Here is a 21,121-nt window from a genome sequence, read left to right on the forward strand (position 1 = left end):
GAGGCAAAGAGAGCTTGGTTCGAGAAGAGACAGAAGGAGATCCTCGAGCGCCCAAATTGAGTTAGACAATCTCAATTGTAATTTTTATATTTTTCTCAAACTATGGCACATTTTATTTGATTTATCATGGTACATTTGATAATATTTTATGCTATTTGATAATATTTTATGTTTATTATATATTATTCTATGTTTACGAGATATTATTCTATATTTGTTAGACATTGTTTATAAGGATCTGTGGCCAAAGGACCTATTTTCCAAAGAAATAGGCCAAATGGCCAAATGGGTGGCCGCTGCGTTGGGCGCAGCGTGCGACCCAAACGGACGCGCGGACGCGGGGCTCCGTCCGCGCGTCCGCTCGGGCACGCAAACGGCCCAAAACGGACGGCCCAGCGCGTCCGTTTGGATCGCTCGGTTGGAGATGCCCTAAGTGCCCCAGTTTAAACATAGGGGGGTTTAACGACCAAAACCAGATACTTAGGGGGGTCATTTAGACTTCTTTCCTCCCATACCAAATCAAACTGCCATTTATCCCAAACGAAGACACCGCCCTGCACGACCTGCACAACGCCGAACCGACGTGATTTCGGCGCCGCCGCACTGCAGGCGTCGGACCTCATCCCACATAACCGACCTCCGCGCCGCCCGCCGCCGGCGCACTTCCCTTGCCGACATCCCCCTGCCGGACGGGATTTGGGCTGCACGCCGCCGACCAGTCAATGCCGCCGCCCGTCGACCACGCCTACCACGGCTTGCCCGACGGGGTTTGGGCAAGGCTGGACGCCGTAGCATCCACTGCATCTGTAGTCCGCCGCACTGCAGTTCATCTGAACCGAGCACAACCGCGCCCAGCTCCTCCAAAACCAGCTCGTCCGTGCCCTCCTTCTCCAATCCTTGAAGGTATTTGTTTATTTCCTTGCCCCAGTTGATAAATAAAGCCAATGCATCTGGATCTCCATCAGGGAAGCATTCCCCTTTTAGACTTAACCAACAACGCTTGAGATATAACTCGGGATCATAAACTGCAAAGTGGTACGAATGCTTCCAAATCAAATATTACTAATGTGGAGGAACCTCAACTACCTGCATCTTCCTCTCTTTTTTGAACTCTGCATCTTCTTTGATGGTTGTGTGTCACTCCTCTGAACCACATTACCAACACACGGGATAGGATAATTTCATTTACACGAATCCTGTTATATTGAATAACCTCTTGGCTCTTGCTAATAATAACTATGATACATCTTGTTTGCCAGGTGCAGCATTTGGGGCTGCAAATCTTCTCAGTAATGATGCTCATATGCCACCAACTGAGATAGCAGGGATCTGAACATAATGGAGAAGGTTGGTATGCATGACTTAATGATCTGTTTCATTTCTCTAACCCCGGCCTTACAAAACAACAACTTCAATTTATTATGTTTCTTATTCGCAATAAATAAATATATTAGTATGCTCTTGCTGCCTGTTATACCTGTGGTTCTTTGTGTCGATTCTACACCAAAATGTGTGCAACAGAACAGAGTCCGATGGGATCAGGGGAGCCTTGTTTTCTACACCATAATACTATTCATGTAATCACGTAGATACATTTGCTTCCGCTTGATATGTTTCAGAGGCTCGCATTTCTTTGTGTTGTGAAGTTTACCTTAACCCACTCTTGATACATGAAACAAGCTGGGTAGCAAATTTACTCAAATTCATAACTATTGAGAAGTGAAGACATCTAGAAGGAGAAACAAAATGATGAAGAGCTCCCGGTTTCCATTTAAAAAGTTAAATAAAATGTGGCATCTACAACAAGATCTATCAGCTTTGAACAACATACACAACCTTTATACTTCCAGCAGCAGCAACAATAATTCATAGCGTTTTTTTCCAAGGTACACCAAACCCCCAAAAATATATACTAAGCTTATATCTTTTTAGGCATGTGTTGTTATTGTTGAACTGTTGATAAGTGTACCATTAACTTTTACAATGACACCATTATTCTGCCATAAGGAAAGACCTCCATTGAGCAAATTAATTATTTTGTTTTTATGTATTACTTTTCAGAACCTTGAAGCTAAAATACAGTTCGGTCCGTTTTACACGCAAACAAAAAAATACAGTTCAAATGAGAAGAAACGTACCAACCATGGAGAGCTAGACAGGAGATACATGCTATATAGGTAGCTGCTTCTGCAAAGTGCAAATATGGAACCACTGGCTCCCAACAGTTTGTGTTGATGTTTCCTACAATTTGTATTTTCAGATCTCACTCACTTCATTCCAAGGCATAATTAATTATATTCGTGTTATCCCTGCCAAGAAAATTTGCACTTATAATATTTCTGCCACTTCTTCCCGATGCTATTGCTCATGTTATAGAATTGATTACACAAATTATTTCCACTGTCCGACATAGAACATGTGGTATTTTTTTCTTAATGGAAATAGGTGGTGTTCTTTTATTTCCATTTTTGAACGGGAACATGTGAAACATATCAATACATTGATATGCTCCTAGCTTCATTATACAGAATTCTAAGTTGCAATGAGCAACTTCTATACAAGAATACAAATTTACTTAAAAGGTAATTTTTGTATTTATTCAGCTATTGTACCATTCATTTTTTCCTCATTGTGTTCTTAATTTTCAGAAAAAAGAGTAAACACTTTTTACCACTCAGGGTGTATGTGCACAACCCACATTGTTTACAAGACGGAGCACGAGCAATTTTTTGTTCATTCCATGGGAATTTTGTATCGAGATGTTTTATGCACTACAAGAGATTTGTTATTTATATTGATAATACTTTCAGAAATGTTTCAATAGACCAAACTTATTAACCTGTTTGGCGTTGCATCCATTTTTCGAGTGCCTGGCTGTGTGATGTCCAACAGAATTTGTTCCCCTGAGTGTCAAACAATGTCTGAATATGATTTCAAACAACTAAAGAGGGTGAAATTCTATTGAATTCATGGTGATGACCTGATCCTTTTTACATGTCCTAATAACTTACAATTGTTTGTAAACATAATGAAACTTAAATATGAAAATTTCAATTACGTTATGTGTATTAGTCGACACGTGCATTGCACGCACGTGCTCCATTACTAGTTGCATCAGGAGAATCAATTCAACAGAAATAAGTACTACTACTACAAATGTCAACACTATTTTTTTCTCAAAGATTGCAATAGACTTGGAATTTGACCGATCATGTCAGACTGGCGGAGTGTATGAAATGCCCACACTGATCCAAATGGAAGGTTGAAACTGAGGATAAACTGGGTCAGCTTACAAAAAGATAAGACCCATGGGGTCTAGTACCCATGGCATATTCCGTAAATCCGTGTCCGAGGAGATTTGAATCCAGATTGCGGGGTAGCCACCAACTTGAGCTAAACATCTGACTCTCCGGTCATTCTCAACTGAGTCAGCTTACCAAAAGGGGTATTTGCCACTCCTTGGCATGTTTCTTCCATGGGATGTGGGGGTGGGGGGATTTGAAAGAGGAACGAAAACAATGGAATGGTGAAATACAAACATATTCTCTTGGGATGAGTGGAATTATGCATGTTTCAGTACTTGATGTTGCTCGTGGTACAAACAAATTTGTATATCCAATGGATGGATGTGGGGGCGACGTATAGATGCATGGTTCGCTTGAGGATCTACGCACGAAACAAAGCCTAATCGAAACATGCATTGTCCAAATCCTTGTACAACTTGAAACAGCCAAGTAGAATATGAGACAATAGGCTAAGAGGGTTCTTTTTACAAAATAAATAAATAAAGGTACTCAAAGAACGGTGATTCATACGGGTATTCATCAAGAAATCCACTTATGGATTTTGTATAATTTATGTGTTGGGCCATGTCCCTCCACGTGAAGGTGTGTTGGCAGCCTAACATCAGATCAAAAAATCTAACATGTATCAGTCGTTGATCGATGTTCGCATCCAATGTATGTGTTGCCTCCTTGAGAGGTAGAAAGGAGAAAACCATAGTCACCCTTAGTGGTTGTGTGTGAGAGAGCAAGGAAGCAAGCCAAAACATGACCACTGTTGTGAGAGGGTGAGGGAATACACTAGAACACCACAACACCACAACTAAGTAAGAAGAAAGGAAGAAGAAGAAGAGGTGGTTTCTATCCAGATTTCTAAGATATGACCGATCTATTTTCAAGCTGGTACTTGGATGCTCAAACGTTTCTTGGATCAGCTCCAAACTCGATGAGTTTGTTCCTTACTTTGACTACTTCAATCTGGTCAGCTGGTTTGAGATTTGGGTCAATAGAAAATCATATTTGAGAGTGGTTAAGTCAGCTCGGACTGCTATAGTTTTAGCACAGAGAAGTTTTGGGTGACAAACAGTTTGGGCATGCAAACGGTGTTTGATTGAGTTGATCTTTTGTTAGTATGTTAGCACTCATATGTCTGCTTGTCTACCAAATTCTATGTTGATTGGATATGCGGTTTAAGAGCAGTTTGTTGATTAACGAAGAGGACAAAAACTGTGATATCTCTGCCTTTGTTGTATCTTGCTTCTTGTGGTTGTTGTTGTTGTTCCCGGTGAGCAACAAGGTGAAGTATGTTGTAATCTCTAGATGTTCCAGATAAGACTAAAGTTGCTCATAGTGTAGCTTGCGTGGACTAGTTGATCCACACCCGTGGTTTTTCCCTTGTCACGTTGAGGAGGTTTTCGACAAGGTAACGACACATCAGACGCCACCATTGTCCGCCGTTACTGAAGTCGGCGTGTTTTTCACCGACAGAAGTGCCATCTGAAACTTATAGATGACTGAATCCGTGTCGAGCCACGCGACATGCCATGTAGGCCCATGCAGCTGTTGAAACGCCGACATCGAGACTCCAATGGCCCCTTGTTATCCCTTCTACGCGCCACCAGTTGGACAAGACCACACCGACAACAGATCGGGGCGAAAACGAGATCCACTCCCCACCGCCTGGGCCATGGAAGCAACAACCGCCGCACACGATCTCCCCCACGGCGCCACCCCCAGCCATACAAGGAGGTCGTTGCCGCCACCATACATTTATGCACCTTCCACGGTGGGCCCCACACACCGCCAACAGCAATGACAACAAGAGTGCCTAGACCGAGGCCTAGGCAACGCTAGGGTTGGAGCATTTTGTTTCTCCAGCGGTGACCTCCTCATGCAGCTGGGACAGCATGAGTACAAGAGGAAGTCTGGTTCTCAAATATAAACTGGAACCTAAGTTCATATCGGTTAGGATTTGAACCCCCGGCAAATGATTTCATCATCCTGCTTGATTTCTTTCCCTAATGTTTGCTGACAGATAACCCACTTACATTCATGAACATCATCGTCATTTGGGACATTCCTTTATCTTCACTGAACCTTGTATGCAATTAACTTGTCAACTAATTAATCAGGAAGAAAATAAAATACCTGAAGGCCACATCCAACTAAAAATAGTTGATGGAGTCAATAACCACAATTACAACGTCACTGCTAGATGAGAGCTAGAAATTGTAGACTGCCATACGTTTGTATGTGTACACAGATGAGTGGTAACTCCCCAGCAAAACCAAACATCAAACAAAATCAAATTCCAAGCCTCAACCCACGTCCAACTTCAACGTGATCAAATGCAGCATCTCTTAATCAACATTCATTGCTCCAGAATGATAGGTGTCCAACTCCTTGTCCAGTTGGACGACTGATTTCCCCAAAGACCCCTTCGGCACATAGACAGCACGTCCACGTCCACGACCCCGGCCAAAACTACGGCCACGGCCACGACCACGGGCCTGTCCTCCTCTTTGTGAGAAACCGTTGCGCTTCCACCTGAAGGTAAGAACACAATGTGTTAATCAAGGTTCATGGTAATAAATCAGTACCTTATGCCTAACGAACAACTAGTCCATCCATGGAATCTTCCATATAACTACGATACAAAAAACTCTACAGCAAGCACAAAGCTCATTGATGCACCCAATGACAGGTGCACAACAAATGTTCAAAACTATATGAAGAAAACCAGATAGTGATATCTAGCAATACAATGCAATATTCAGAAAGGTGACACATTAAATTTGCCACTGCAACATAGTATGAAGTACAGAACCAGGGAACAAAGTTGAGCACAAGGTACTGGCATACAAGTTTAATGTGTTTGTCAACTTGCTTGGGAAAAAGGCTTTGATGTTGTTGTTGTATTCAGTCATAAGAAATCATGAAATACTGAATCCAAGAACCTACCCAGGAAGGAAATTAGAAGAGTCAGCCGCACCTCGACCAAACCCACTAGAACGAGACCTGGAAGAAAAATTAAACATCATGTGTCAGAAACAAAATGGCAGAAAGTTCTAACTACTATAGCATGATTAATAAATCCAATTCGACAGGCATCATCTAACTAAAACATGCACTTGCAAAGAAGAGCCATACATCATTACAACTTCTCTCTGTCCTCTTCCTCTTGCACCAGGAACAACACTAACACGAGGTGCAGAAACAGCAGTCAGACCCAAATTTGCTCCTATTACTTCGATCTTCATTTCTTTCCCGTCAAGGCGTACATTATTATATCGTTTCAATGCTTGAACAGCTTCACTCCTCCTAGTGAATATCACCTCAGCTGTACCCTGTTGAATATCCATGAAAGTATGACACAATATTCTGACATGTAACATGACTTCTTCTGAAGCAAAACTGTAGAGTAGGACAATCAGAATATAATCTATCATAAAATTTGGTTCAGGCACCTTCTATTAACTTTGGCAGGTACAAATGGATTGGTAATGGTAACTATAAAGTGTGAAGAGAAGATGAATGAGATAGATAAAAAAATACTACTTAATAAATTGGAGAATTAGATCATATAGGCTGCAAAGTAAGATTTGCTAAAAGGAATCATTCCCAGTAAAATAAGATTTATATAGATAAGAGACCGTTCATGGTATGGATGAGCTGGGGGAGGGCAGAGATTGATGGACAGATACATGCTCTAAGATCAAAAGTTCCGTGCTAGCAATATATCATTAAATCAAAGCAACATTCAGAATAGTGCAAACAAGGTTTGACATAAATAACTATACAATACTGTTGTAGGAGTAAAGGTTAAATACCCTGTTCTCATATAAATACAATTTCATGAGTTCTTTTGTGTGTTTGTATATCATCAGTGGTGTGCGCAGGACTAAATTCTAGCTTAAAGTTGGTAGATCTCAACTTCATTACAAACAACCAAAGTATTACTAGAACACCAAATATGCGACCAACGGATATCATGGATGATCAGATATGTTTTTAGGCAGAAGACACTTGTGCTCATAACATGAGTTTTGCAGACGTGAATACTGCTAAATTGTATAATGTGTATGTTATAGTAAAACAAGCATTTATAAGAGACTTACAGTTGGGTGTCTATTATTGTCATAATGAACAGCACAGTTCTTCAAATGACCCATTTCAGAGAAAAGTTCCTGAAACACAGTTGTGGACAGAGAAGGTCAGCTTGAGAAAGTGAAACATAATTGAAGATTTCAGCACACATAATCAATTATACATAATACAAAGATCTAGTTACCTGCAAATCTTCTTTTGTCACTCCATAGTGCAAGTTTGAAATATATAGCTTTGTACCAGTTTCTATCCCTGAAAGTCCAGCAGCCACCATGCTATCCTCAAAACGATCATGTGTCCACGCAAAATCCTTTGTTTTGTTGAATGACTGATGATATTCCAATGCATGCATACCCAGATTGTGATGAGAAATTGTTAGCATAATCCCCAAAACTCATCAATTCGTAGTATTTGACGAGTCAACTAGCATCAGCATAAACTATAAAACCATACACCATTGCACAAAATCGCTGCTAGCTGATAGCCCTGTATGAACCAAAGACCTTATCCAGTGAAATAAGTATCCAACTGGTAAATACATAGTCCATCAGCATGCTGGCCATGAGAAGAGACAACTTTTTTTCAGTTTGAAGCATTAACATGCTGGCCATGAGAAGAGGCAACTTTTTTTCAGTTTGAAGCATTAACATGCTGGCCCTGAGAAGAGACAACGTTTTTCAGATTGAAGCATTAACCAGGACCGACACATATCTCACCACAAATTTCTCAGCAGCAAAATACCAGTTCTTAGGGAATTTTCAGAATGAGAAACCCCTCAGATCCTCTTTGAAGCTCCACAATTCAAAAGTATACAACATATGGTCTACACTGAGGCCTGAGCTGTCCATTTTATTAAGTTGATAGCCACTTCTTGTCACTTATCTATTGTAATTTGGGTTCTTGGAAGGTATACAGAAAAACAGTGGTAGTTTTGTGCTTGCCTTGGCAATAGCATAAGATGACGAGCGAGTATTGACACCAAGTGGCCTTTGTGAAGGCACTCCTCTTCCACGGAAGGTGCCAGCGCCACGTCCGCGCCCTAAACCACGGCCTAGCCTTTGGCCATCACCTCTGCCTAGCCATTGGCCATCACCTCTGCCTGACCTTTGTCCATCACCTCTGCCTCGACCACCCCTCTGAATCCTTCCCCTTCCTCTTCCCCTTACACTTCTGTTCTTAATCATATCATCGAGTGACATATCCAAAGAAGTCTCCATTGCAATTAAAGCTTGAGATCCAGTAGGGAAAGCGCTGCAAAAAGGAAAAACAACTTTAATATTATCAAGTGTTCACTAGTACTAATGTAGTGAAAGGAAGCACAGTAATATGAATGCACACACATATAGAAAAAAAAAATCTCAAAGTAAGGTCACCGGTCCCTACTAGTTACGGAAAGACACTTACTCCAGAAGCAACACCACAACTCAACTTTGGAAATGTTCGACTCTTCCAAACTTCCTATTATGCTAGTTTGCACTTGTTAGACACATAACCTACGTTGTGACCAAATAATAGGATCACAAACTTTAGTATTTTTGAAGTTTCCATCTTGCAGTCATGAGCAAACACCCCAAAAACGCAGAAAGTGAAGTACAGCAAAAGCCCATTTGTAGGACAAACCTCGAGTTCATAAGGGCATCTCCAACGCGGGCACCTAAACGCAAAAACGGACGTCGGATGGGCCCGTTTGGGTCAAACCTGCTCCCAACGGGCAGACCCAAATTAAAAACGGACAGCTGTGGTGTCCGGCACGACCCAAAGCTGGCTCAAATTTGGGAGTAATTTGGGGCGAGCCGGACGCCTGCGGGCGTCTGTGGTCATCCGCGCGTTTCCTCCCAAACCCCACATGGCAGCCACACTAGTCAACACACCCAGGCCGCACAACATTCTCTCTCCTCTGTCCTTCTCTTTCTTTTGTGCCCATGGATATTGGCACTGCTCCCCACCGGAAGAGGCTCGCCGGCCAACCGCCGCCGTCGAGCTCGCGTGGAGGATCCCGTCGCTAAGTATGGTCCGTTTTTTTCGTCCCTGCCGGAGGTCGCCGCGGCCGAAACGGTGATGAGCGGCGCCGCCGCGCTGAGGAGCTCCGCCACCCGCGCCGAGTTTGGAGCTGCGCCGGCGACGTCGAACGGGGCAGCGCGAGCACGGGCGGGGCTGTCCGCGTCGGCCACGGGCGGGGGCAGGCGGGGGCGGCGCTCGCCGCGTCGTCCACGGGCACGGGCGGGGCTCGCTGCGTCGGCCACGGGCGGGGGCAGGCGGGGCGACGCTCGCTGCGACGGGCGCGGGCGTGGGCGGAGCTCGCAGCGTCGGCCACGGGCACGGGCGGAGCTGGCCGCACGAGCCTAGGGCGGGGCGGAGCTGGCGAGCCGTGGCCTGCGGGGACGCGGCGAGCGGCCACTGCACGGGCTCGTTGGAGGACGAGGTGGCGCCGCTGCTGCTTGAGAGGAGGCCGAAGAGGCCGCGCCACTTGGAGGTCTTGGTCGGGGTGAGGCGCGCGAGGACGGTGACGGCGTGGTCGCCCTGGCGGAGGCGCACGACGGAGAGCGTGCCGGCGCCAAGGTCGAGGCTGCGGTCGGGGTCGACGAGGTGGAGCTGCGCGCCGGGGACGGAGACGAGGGTCTCCTCGACGGTGGGCGGGTCGTCCTCGGCCGCGTCGGCCGGGAAGAGGTGGGACTGGGGTACCTCCGGGTAGATGCTCTGCTGCTTGGAGGCGGAGGCCATGGCGGATTGTCTGCTGGTCGTCGGCTGCTTTGCTGCTCTGCTAGTACTACTAGGGGAAGAAGAAGGAGTAATTATTTGGGTCACAACAAGTTGGGGAACAGAATGGGTCGCGGGCGTTTTGGCCTATCCGCATGTCCGGAGGCCGACCCAAACAGCCAAAATCGGACGCGAAAACGCGTCCGTTTGGATCGCAGCGTTGGAGATGCCCTAAGAGCAATCTGGACAGATCTCTACAGTAGCGCAGTCACCCTTCTTATCTCACTCTTGTAGCAATTGATGACAAGCGACCAATCTGCACCACGGGGTACACACTATAGCGCTCAACTTATGCAGCCTCACTGTGAGTATCGAGCACTAGAATCTACTACATCAGGCAATACTCAAGAGACAAGCAACCCGCAGCTGCCACAAACGGGACTGAACTGAGAAACTCTGGCACTCGGTCATGGCAATCTAAGCATGCACCGGCAAGTGTGCCTACCGAGAGCCCGCAGGATCCCATCGCACACGGGCTTTGCGCATGCTAGTGACTGAACCAACCAAAGAGGGATCAAAGATAAGTGAGCTCCAGAAGGGTCGGCAAGTTACCTCCGGGGAAGGTCCTCTAGGGTTCACCGGCGGCGGGGAGATCCCCGATCTGTGGGGAGTTGGACTCCTCGTGCCGTCGTTGGCAGGGCGAGGCGAGAACTTGGGTCTGGCAGGTTCCACGCGGAGGGGGTGGTGGTACGGGGGGCCGAGATCTCTTGGCTTTGAACAGAGGCGGTCTGCGTCTCGGCGAGGTTTTCCCGACGGGGAGAAGACGACTTGGAAGAAGACAACTTGGGTGCGGGTCCCAGCGGGATCGGGTTAATGATGACGCTGGCCCGCCCCCACAAAACCGACGATGTGTAGACAGGCCTGCAAGGTCCAGTGGTGACTCCAATCCACGCCGCGACTGACCCAGGCCCATCTTCTGCTTGCTGGGTCGTCAAGTTGGCACAACTGTCTTTCTTTTTTGAGATAGATGGGAGGGAAGTAATGTTTTTTAAACTAGTTAGGTGCCCGTGCGTTGCACTGGGTTCATTAATTTTTTCCTTGCTGCAAATTTTAAAACATAATACACACGTCTATCTCAGTAATGTGAAGAATATGTGAAAGAATACAATATTTTATACGTTTTGGGTTACTCAAACTATGCTCTCTCTCTCTCTCTAAAGGCATGACATAAATCATGCTCTTGATCATTGCTATCTAAAGGCATGACAAGGATGCATATGTATTTTTTGAGAGTAGGTGAACATATAACTTTTTATAGAAGGAAAAATGTTATACACAAGATTAGCCGCTTCCTGTGTACAAAAAGGATCAAGGGAAACTTCAAAGAAAACAAAAGACTACTCTTTGGCTATGTACTAAAACTCCATCTCCTCCCTACTTAGGCTCCTCAAACCTACGTACAGAAAGGACCAAGCCAAACTCCAAAAAAACAAAAAAAGACTACTCTTACTATGTTCTAAAATTCCACATTTCTTCCTTCTTTCTGTGCTTTGTAGTCACCCTGCTCGGACAGTGTCGCCACTCTATTTTGTAGGCTCTCCCTCAAACCCCTTTCACGCGCAGGTGATGTTACTATGGGACAACAAAAATATGCAAGATACAATCGTCAATGTTAACTACAATAATATTTTGTGAGCATGTAAATTGAGACAATTACCATTTTCAAACAACCATGATGACCCTTTGGTTCTCATCCTTGTCCTCTCACTTCTCCTATACTGCAATGTGCCACAATAATTTTCAACATACGCAAATCCTTGTTGTAATTCTAGTTCGGAGACACTACAACCCTATCTCACCTAATATGATCTGAAAGTTAATCTACAAAATTGTTACATATTCATTACTTACAAAAGAGAAATAAATCATAAAAGCATTGGATTCTTAGTGATAGTCATCAATAGTAGTTATGTAATTTACTATAGACTCTCGCTTAATCAGAAACTAACTTAAGTGGATAAAACTAAGTGGTTCTTCTAATGGCTTGAACTATTGAATGAAAAAAGCACAACTGCTCACATACATTAAAAAGCACAGCTCCTAATACTTTAATGTTCATTTATAATGTCAAAGCTGACTTGATTCTCGATGAAAGAATAACTCTCCCAGTTTTGTAATATAAACAAATCATATTGAATTAATGATTACATACCTGTGAACAAAAGATGGGAGCCTAGGAATGAGCTAGTTTGGTTATCCTGATTATTCAGAATACACACAACGATTATAGAACTCGCGGTGAAATGCAATCTATAAACCATTTCATTGACAAATCAAGCCTGATAAGGAAGTCCAAACAAAATTAAGCATGATAACGTGCACACATGTTGGACCTGTTCTTGATATCAGCTTCCTGCGACCAAGCTTCGAAGTGTCGACAGTGAGAATGATCGCCTTAGACCCAACCACTTAAGCCCTTTTCACGAGTTGTCGCACTATATTCAACGGCAGCTAGTCTGATATTTTGTCCTCTACGCAATGTTATTTGTCCACTTTAGCTACCATTGTCATCTACTCTATTATACTGATCAAAAGCAAACCAATCTACTTATGCCTACACTGTCAAGGTTGCCAGGTAATGGTAACAGTGGAGTGTAAAAATTCCACAACGATTCATCTAGCCTTATCCAAAGTAACAAAAAGAAAATCAAGCAACACGGCAGTTGTTGCTACACCCTAAAATGAACATCATCCTTGCAAAAATTCAATCCTCGGACTTCTCTACTGCAATGCTTTTCCTAAACTTTTAAGCTGCTACTTTGAAAGTTCAAAGTATACATAATTACATATCTTATAGGATTTTGGAGAAAGCCTCTCTATTCTCCCTAAGTGTTCACTGATCCTCTGCGCCGGAGGCGTAGTAGTTGTAAACCATCTTCAGCAGCTTCTCCTTCGATAGCTTCTCAAACTCGGACACATTAGTGATCATCTCCTGTTCTCCTGCTTGAATATTTCATTGTCCGTTGACAGTACGTATTTGATATAGAACTAAAAATGAAAACTTGGTGAAAAATCACAATGTCAGCCTAGAGTATTCAAGATTATTAAAATCGTACCACTGTAAATAACGAACTTAACATTGGTATGTAGCAGAGAATACTACTCAAACAGAAAGTATACTCGTCATTGGAAAATAATTGCATAAGAGTACACAACCACTAAAAGTTTACTGAAACCAACATTTAACCCACAGTAAGAGAGAAACTCCACAAAATAGCCTTTCTAAATATTGCGCTATTATAAGGCACATAAGTCGTGCTTAATGGCATCCCAGAAATTGCACTATCAAATATATTAGTAATTTCTGAATGAAGTTTTCGAAACTACACCCATAACTGTTAGTAACAAAACTACGTCAAAGATTTAAATAGGTGACTTTAGTGCTTCTATAAAGTCATTTATAGGATACCTAACCTGGAAAGAAATAAGCTTTACATATACTCCACCCTGAATTTTGATTCGAATTTATAGATGCGGAATAAAATTCATCATTCCTTGACCATAAACCAACTTAATGATGGAAGTAAACACAGAATCTTCACTCTAACCAACAGGTAAACTGTACTTTAAGCTAATATTTTGAGTGCTTTCCTTGGATACTCAAGCTAAACTGGAGAATTTGGCATAAATTTAAATGCCAAATGTATATGGAAGTATTCAAAGTTCAGGCATTGTATCTTTTCTGAATCTAGCAAGACCAAATTATATACCATGCCAATAATCTGAAATTTAGAGTTATAGGGATATAGGGATTCCAAAAGAAAACATGCAGCACCGTACCCAAATCCTCTCCACTGGAATCACAAAAAAATATGTTGACCCACATATATTTGCATTCAAAACATCTGCAATAGTTGATCCCCATAGCATAGAGCACAGAGGTAACTTGATGATGTTGTCCACTTGTCCATGAGGATGATCGACATCTACAACTAACATGAGAAATGAAGTTAAGAGTGACTTTCATTGCCTTGCAGTTATACTAAGCACATCTGCTGAAAGCCACAGCTGGTGGCTGATGTGCTCTGGCAGCTCCCCTTCTCAAATCTCAAGCATCTTTGCACATGCTTCTTTAGAAACCTACATCACCAGCAGACCATATCAATCAGCCAAGATTAAATTCGAGAAATTACAAAAGAAAACGGGAGGGACGAAGGGGCCCTGCAATGAGTCCAGGCTCTGAACTTGAGGGGTGGAGGAGGCGTCCGACACGGTAGCCCGCGGACAGCAGCGACGATTGTGCCGGTCGAGAGAAAATGGCCGGAAGGGGCAGCAGCCAAGGCCGCTGGTGAAGATGCTTGGTTGTCGTGGAACAACTCCTCAGCCGGTCGGATCGTGGACGAGCTGCTGCGGCGGCCGGTCGTCGTGGTCGAGCTGCTGCGGTGGCCGGTCGTTAAGGTCAAACTCCCGTGGAGGGAGAGGGCGGCGGGGTCAAGTCGCCATGGAAGAAAAGGGGGACGGAGGAAGATGGTTGGGAGCCGAGGATGGGGGCGGCCAGCGAAGACGTGGGAGCTCGCCGTCGGCAGGAAGAGGACTGGACGGCGGCGGCCAACCCTAGTTCGCGAGAGAGATGTGGTTGGCGACACATGTGAACCGAGAGATTCCGACTGATGGAAGGACTGCTGGTTGATTTTCCATTTTCGAGGGACTTAAACGCAAAATGGATGAGAGGGACGATTGACGACGGACGATGGTCGACGATTGACGATGGAACACTACCATACTTTTTAAGTAGTAGAGATTGTGAACGAAGGTGAGACGCCGAAGTCAATTAGTGTAGGATTCAGACGTAATTTTAGTGGACATTGACGCTAATCTCTTGCTGCTACTTTTACCATAAAGAGGCACCACGAAATCAATACTCCACCTGACAACGTGGTATCCACGACTAATCACTGCATGACGTGGCAACGCAGGATTGCTTAGGATGGTTGGTGAGGTGTATAGTTTGCATGTTGAGAGAAATCAATTTAGTGGGTTGCTCCTATTTAGATATTATAGATACCCTCGATATGAGAACCAACCTGTAGTTGGAAAGTCGACAATGATATCCCTAACTCACCAGGTCATGCTCAGATTTGACGTTTTATTGTTTAGCAAAGACGAAATATTTTCCAGTGAGAGACAAAATTCATGTTGATACTAGTGACTTCTTCAATCTGAAGACCTCCTGGCTCCCATATTAGTTTCTCGAACCTAGTCTCTTGAAAGGCGGAGGTGCTTAGGCTAGCAAATCTTATACATAAATTTTGCACTGAGATTTTAAAAATAATAAATATAGCATGAATATGATACTATTCAATGATACTACCCACTATAGAGATAGTAGCATACACAAGTACTATATGCATGATATTTCTACATGATACTTTCCACTATGGTCAGTCTTATTGAGATAGAGTGTGTGTTGGGCATTAAAAGAGATGAGTGTATGTATATATTTATGAATGTCTACGTGTCAACACCCGGATTTTTAAGTCCGAATGTCTATTATGTCATACATCGCAATCCCAGGAATATTGTTGTTGCGAGGCATAATAGTTAAGTATCACAGTCATCATTTATTACAAACCATAATGTCTTACAAGTGGAATCACATCATCCATATTACACGAATAGTTGATCTATTGATCAACGAACAAACACAGGGTCATAGCGGAAGCGTAAGATACAAGGACTCTCTAGTCCACAGGCCAACGCTTGACGTCGGAAGACTCCTAGTTGTCGTAGGCGTCCTGCTGGTCATCTCCTTGTTCATCTTCATACTCTGGCCATTTGAATAGCCAGGGACAAAGCCGTGAGTACTTCAAGTACTCGCAAACTAAAACTAATGTAAGTGCTAGACATTCTAGTAAGGTTTGCTAAGCTCTAGTTTATTTGCATAAAGCCAATTTTAGTTCACAAGTATTTGAGAAAAAGCTTATTCAAGTGCTAACTAACTCAAGTGGGAACATTAGTGTCACTCCCACCATTCAAGTGGTGATTTCAATTCAATTCACCACTTCACCAATATTTCAAATATTTGACATCGGAAACTGTATGGCCTTTCCAACCGTCCGTAACCGTGGACGCGGCTATTCGAATAGATTGTGTAATATCCCAGGTATTGGGGTTACAAAAATAGAGGAAACAGATGTGTGCATTGCATTCATGCATAGAAAATCTAGGGAATTTTCGCGCTTTAAAGTAAAACAGTCACAGTAACTGAAGTTTCACTTGACCTTGGTGGAATTGAAGTAGCTCATCAAGTCAAGCGCTATAAACCTCAATGTGACTTTGATAAAACCTTGTTTTGGGTAGATATGATTTGATCTAAGGGGTTAGATCAAATGGAACTAATAATCAACACAACAACACTTTACCCAATGATCAATTGCTTGATCTTATAAAAGATCATAACATGGAATTCCTTGCCATAACATATGAACCTACAATTATTTGGAAATCAAGTAACAATAATTGGAGAAACTATTCTTCACTTATCTTCTCCATGTCTTAAACTAATCCATGTTCTTACCATAAACCCTATGATACCCATTCTACTTTAATCTTGGAAACAAGACAAGGAGATCCAACTAAGTAATATAATTCTTCTCTATCCCAAATTATTATACACCAAACCCAGAGAGGTGAGAGTTCTATATTATTTATTAGAGAAGCAATAACAAACCTGGAGCTAAACCTTGAATATACATCCAAGTATTCAAATCATCATCTTCAAGAGGAACACTATGATATTATTCAAGACAATTCCGAGAGAGAGAACCTAATTATGTTAAACCTAGATATTGATGATCACATCAACCTCTAGGGAGCCTAACCTTAGGTTATCATTGAATTCCTTCCCAAATGAGAGAGACCATTCATACTAACCTTAGCTTTACCTACTTAAGAATCAAGGACACCATTGAACTAAAGTATTAGGAGTTAAACCATTCCATTTGGGAATGGTGAGATAGCCAATACCAAATGGAGTAAGATCATACCTATGAAATGATGAAGTAAAGTAGCAACTAATCCAACTAAGCATCTAGGTGGATACTTAACCTTTATTATCTAATGAGATCTGGTGAACATACCATAAACCCTAGGATAATCCATTCCTAGATGAGAGAGCTCAAGCTATAGTGTTACACTCAAGTTAGTTGAGCCAACACTTGAATGGTGAGAGAGATCTATTTATAGAACCAGGTGATTATATCATCATACCTGGAGAAGAACCTTAAGTAATTATCTCAGGCATTCTCCTGGGATATAAAATATTGAGGCAACCATAACTATGCCTATCCTAGAAAGTAAAATAGAAGTGCTATATCTTAGTTCATCAAGACAATAATTAATCTTGGGAGCGAGAAACCTAAATTCTTGAGAGATAACTTAGATGCCAAACCTTGAACATTATAAATTGAGTGATGATCATAAACCCTAAGAACTTGAGGTAAAGATATTAAGAGCAAGTTAATCATGCCTAATCCATGATCATTCTCTTGAGGTATGTGAGGATAAGTTAAACCCTACTAGGATAAGTAGATCCCATTTCCACATGAAATTATAGGGAGATCACTAGTAATCAAATCTAGGCTTATATCCCAACCTTTACTTATGAATCACTTGGTGAACATAAATAGAATCCTACCATATATATATTTAAAAAAATTACAGAACATAAGAAAACCTTAGAGTAAAACTCCATACTTAATATGGTGAGAAACCATCCATCATATGACCAAAGTTAACTACAAAAAGAACTATAACAACTTTAGTTACTATAACAATAGATTAAGGAAAAATAGAAATCTATTTGTATAATATAAAACCAACTCTCAAGTCATTAGTAACTAAAGGAGAACATCAACTATTAAGTAAGTACCCACCTTATCATAGTTAGGGGAAATTAAACCCTAGCACATGCAATATGGTGACACCCCATATCTATAACCTAGAATTATGTCTTAACCCTAGTGTGTGTATCACTTGGGTGATCACAACTAAAACATAAGCCACAACTAAGTTCCAAACCATGCATCATTAGGTGAATATAGTTAGAACTCTATAATTGCTCACTAGTTGATCCCTATGCTTCAATTATTAAAAATAAGAAACACCTAATGCTAAATCTTTATAATTAAAGCCAACCTTGAGGAGAGTAATATCTACTCTATTATTTTTGGGTGTTATGAAAAATACAGCACTAATGTTAACTTTGATATGGGTTATAATTAAATCACAAGACCCTAATAAAATAAGTGCTCACATAAAATTATATGCATAGAGTTAAATCCTCAGTTATGGGATTAAACCCTAATCATCACTTATCACACACTCATAGTAGACATACTCAACTCTATTAATATCAAACATATATAATTCCCAAGAAAACCAATATGAGAGTATCAATTCATGTCTATTTGATATTTTGAATAAAAATCACAAATGTGTAATAAAATCTCATATAAAAAGCTTGTTCAAGTAAAATACTAACATAATAGTCAGGATATTAAATCTTGATAAAATTAACAATGGAGAAACCTGCAAAAATAACAGAATTCAAATATGAAATTCAAATAGAAATTAAAAACAGAATTGGAAACATAAAATAAAAGTTAAAAGAGAAAAGAGGCTTACCAGACTTGGCCACCGCAGCCCACCTCAGCAGCCCAACGAGCTAGCCCAGCTTTGGCCCAGCCCAAGTGTACCCCTTCGCCAGATATTTCACGAGGAGGGGGGAGCCATCGTCTTCCTCCATTCCGGGAAGCAGCTCGCTATCGATCTCTCCTCGACTGAGTGCGCCAGGATTCGCGCCACCGCTTGGACGTCGTCGATAAGTACCCCCCCGCCGCCGCTAGGAACCCTAACCCTCACTTTCTCCATTCCTCTTCTTCAATTTCATAAAATCGAAACCCTAACCTCGCCGGCCTCTGCTTCGTTTCACCATGTCCGACCACCCCGGAGCCATCCGAGTAGATCAGGAGGAGCGCCTCGCCTTGCTAATCCTCCTGGTGAAGTCCTGTGCCAAGGGGAGCTCGGGGGAAGAAGAAATCGACCGATCCCTTCCGCAGTTCTGCGAGGGAATCGATGACCACCTCGTCGCCTCCGTCTTCTATCAACCCCGGCGGCGACCCAGGGAGCATCAAGGTGATCATACGCTTCTCAGGAGTCTATTATTGCATCCTAGTTCGCCCTGTAGCCCTCTATCGCCGTTGCTCGCCGGAGACCGCCGCGTTCCATGATCGTCGGTAGTGTTCCGGTGACCATTTTTGAGCGGTGCCACAACCATCCGCTTTGCTTTCGCGTGCTGGTTCGAACGAAGTAACTCGCCCATCCTCTCGAGCCCAGAATCGACGGCGCCATCGTCACCTTCCCGCCGGCCAGAAGCTCCCAGACCACATCTTTAATTTTGACTTGGTCAGCCCACGTGGTATCCAGCGTGGTAGTGGTCCCACTAGTCAGTCACTGGGGTAGTACTAGACTGGGTACGTTTAGTATTTCTAGTCATTTATAAATTCCAGCAAATACATGCAACTTTGCTAAATTCTAGAAAATTCATTATAACTCAGAATAATGTAAATAAGATATCAAAATGCTCCTAAAAATAAACTCTATCCAATAAAAATATATAATGAAATTTTTATTTTTAATAAAAATTTAATTATTTAATACTTATTAATTATGCCTTTTTGTTAATTCTAAATTCAATTAAAATTAAATAATTAGGAAAACTTCCTAAAATAAATAAAAACCAATAAGTAAAAGAAATAAAACATTAAAACTATTTTTATTCATTTGTTACTTTATTAATTCCTTATTAAAGGGAATTAAACCCTAATTAACAAATATCTTATTTATTAATTCTTGAAAATTAATAAAATACCTAATCCAATATCATTTTATTTCAAAGTTATTAATAACCTCAAGTTCATTAATGAAGTTATTAATCCAAGAATTATAGGGTAAATAAGAAGACCTAGTTCCAATATAAACAAAGTGATAACCACATAATTTCATGTGGAACCCTAAAACCCTAATTCAATTATGCACCATACCCTAGCTCCATTACTCAATAGGAACCCTAAATGGTTCTAACCTAAACCCTAGGTTAGAACATGTGATCATGATACTTTTCTTTCAAAGCATAGAACCCTAATAGCAACTAAATACTTGTCTTGGCCACATAAAATGTAGAAGACCTATCACTAATATATGGGTATCCCATGTGTTCATCTTCATCAGACCTAAATAATCAAGTAGGGCCAACCAAGTGTAAACCCTAGATCCTATTACCAAATCCATCATCCTTATTCATTCCTATTTAGCATCACACCAATGTGATGAACCTCAGGAGCAACTATGCCAAATCTTGAGCATTACCTAATCATATTCCACTAAACCCTACTAGTGTTGGATACTTATCAACCATCCTAATCAGGAGCCAATTATTCCTTACTTAATAGAACCAACAATAAAGCCTAGACCACCTCAACCCTAATTGATATACTTCTTATTATTTAAGAAGTATGTTCTTCAAAAGTTATTCTTTTGAAGTAAATAAAGAATCATCATCAACCCTGCTTATAAGGACCTATAAACCCTAGCTGACTATCACCAATAAGATGAACCCGTCCTGATAGCAACCTTGTACGAATAAATGCTTAAGATACCTAGGCTTAACTCAACCTTACAAGTTCTAGCTTTTGATGAATCCAACTATGTTGTGATCCATCTACTAATTACTCCAGAAACCAATTAGAACCATAGAAAACCATAGAACCCCACAAACCTAATTATCATACTTGTTCTTTATCAAAGTACATGTTCTTCAAAAGTTATTCTTTTAAAGTATATGATAATCAATCATTAACCATGCCATATAGTACTAAAACTGACCACTATTCTTTACTTGAAAACATTATGCCAATTGTCATTCTTTGTGTGCTCAATTAATTATTATGCTTTATTATCTACCTGTTTATAATACC

General features: G+C 41.8%; 1 protein-coding gene and 1 long non-coding RNA gene across 3 annotated transcripts; one reads left to right on the forward strand and one right to left on the reverse strand.

The window, feature by feature from the left end:
* The first annotated feature begins 536 nt into the window (after nt 1-536).
* On the forward strand, nt 537-2,822 carry LOC139833167 (uncharacterized). 2 transcript variants are annotated; one of them, XR_011748382.1, is made up of 3 exons: nt 537-903; nt 1,260-1,347; nt 2,649-2,822. It is a non-coding gene; the product is annotated as an uncharacterized lncRNA (long non-coding RNA). The 2 variants fall into 2 exon arrangements; XR_011748381.1 differs by lacking the exon at nt 2,649-2,822 and adding an exon at nt 2,062-2,635.
* Nucleotides 2,823-5,421: 2,599 nt separating this feature from the next.
* On the reverse strand, nt 5,422-10,925 carry LOC127317358 (THO complex subunit 4D). Its single transcript, XM_051347918.2, has 7 exons — nt 10,698-10,925; nt 8,330-8,639; nt 7,573-7,716; nt 7,400-7,468; nt 6,432-6,628; nt 6,243-6,299; nt 5,422-5,828 (listed from the first exon to the last, which is right to left on the reverse strand). Exons 2-7 carry the CDS (start codon nt 8,603-8,605, stop codon nt 5,642-5,644), a joined length of 930 nt encoding a protein of 309 aa, XP_051203878.1. The 5' UTR covers nt 8,606-8,639; nt 10,698-10,925; the 3' UTR covers nt 5,422-5,641.
* Between the last annotated feature and the right edge of the window lie 10,196 nt (nt 10,926-21,121).

This window comes from Lolium perenne, chromosome 7, assembly GCF_019359855.2.
Source record: "Lolium perenne isolate Kyuss_39 chromosome 7, Kyuss_2.0, whole genome shotgun sequence".
NCBI classification, from domain to species: domain Eukaryota; kingdom Viridiplantae; phylum Streptophyta; class Magnoliopsida; order Poales; family Poaceae; genus Lolium; species Lolium perenne.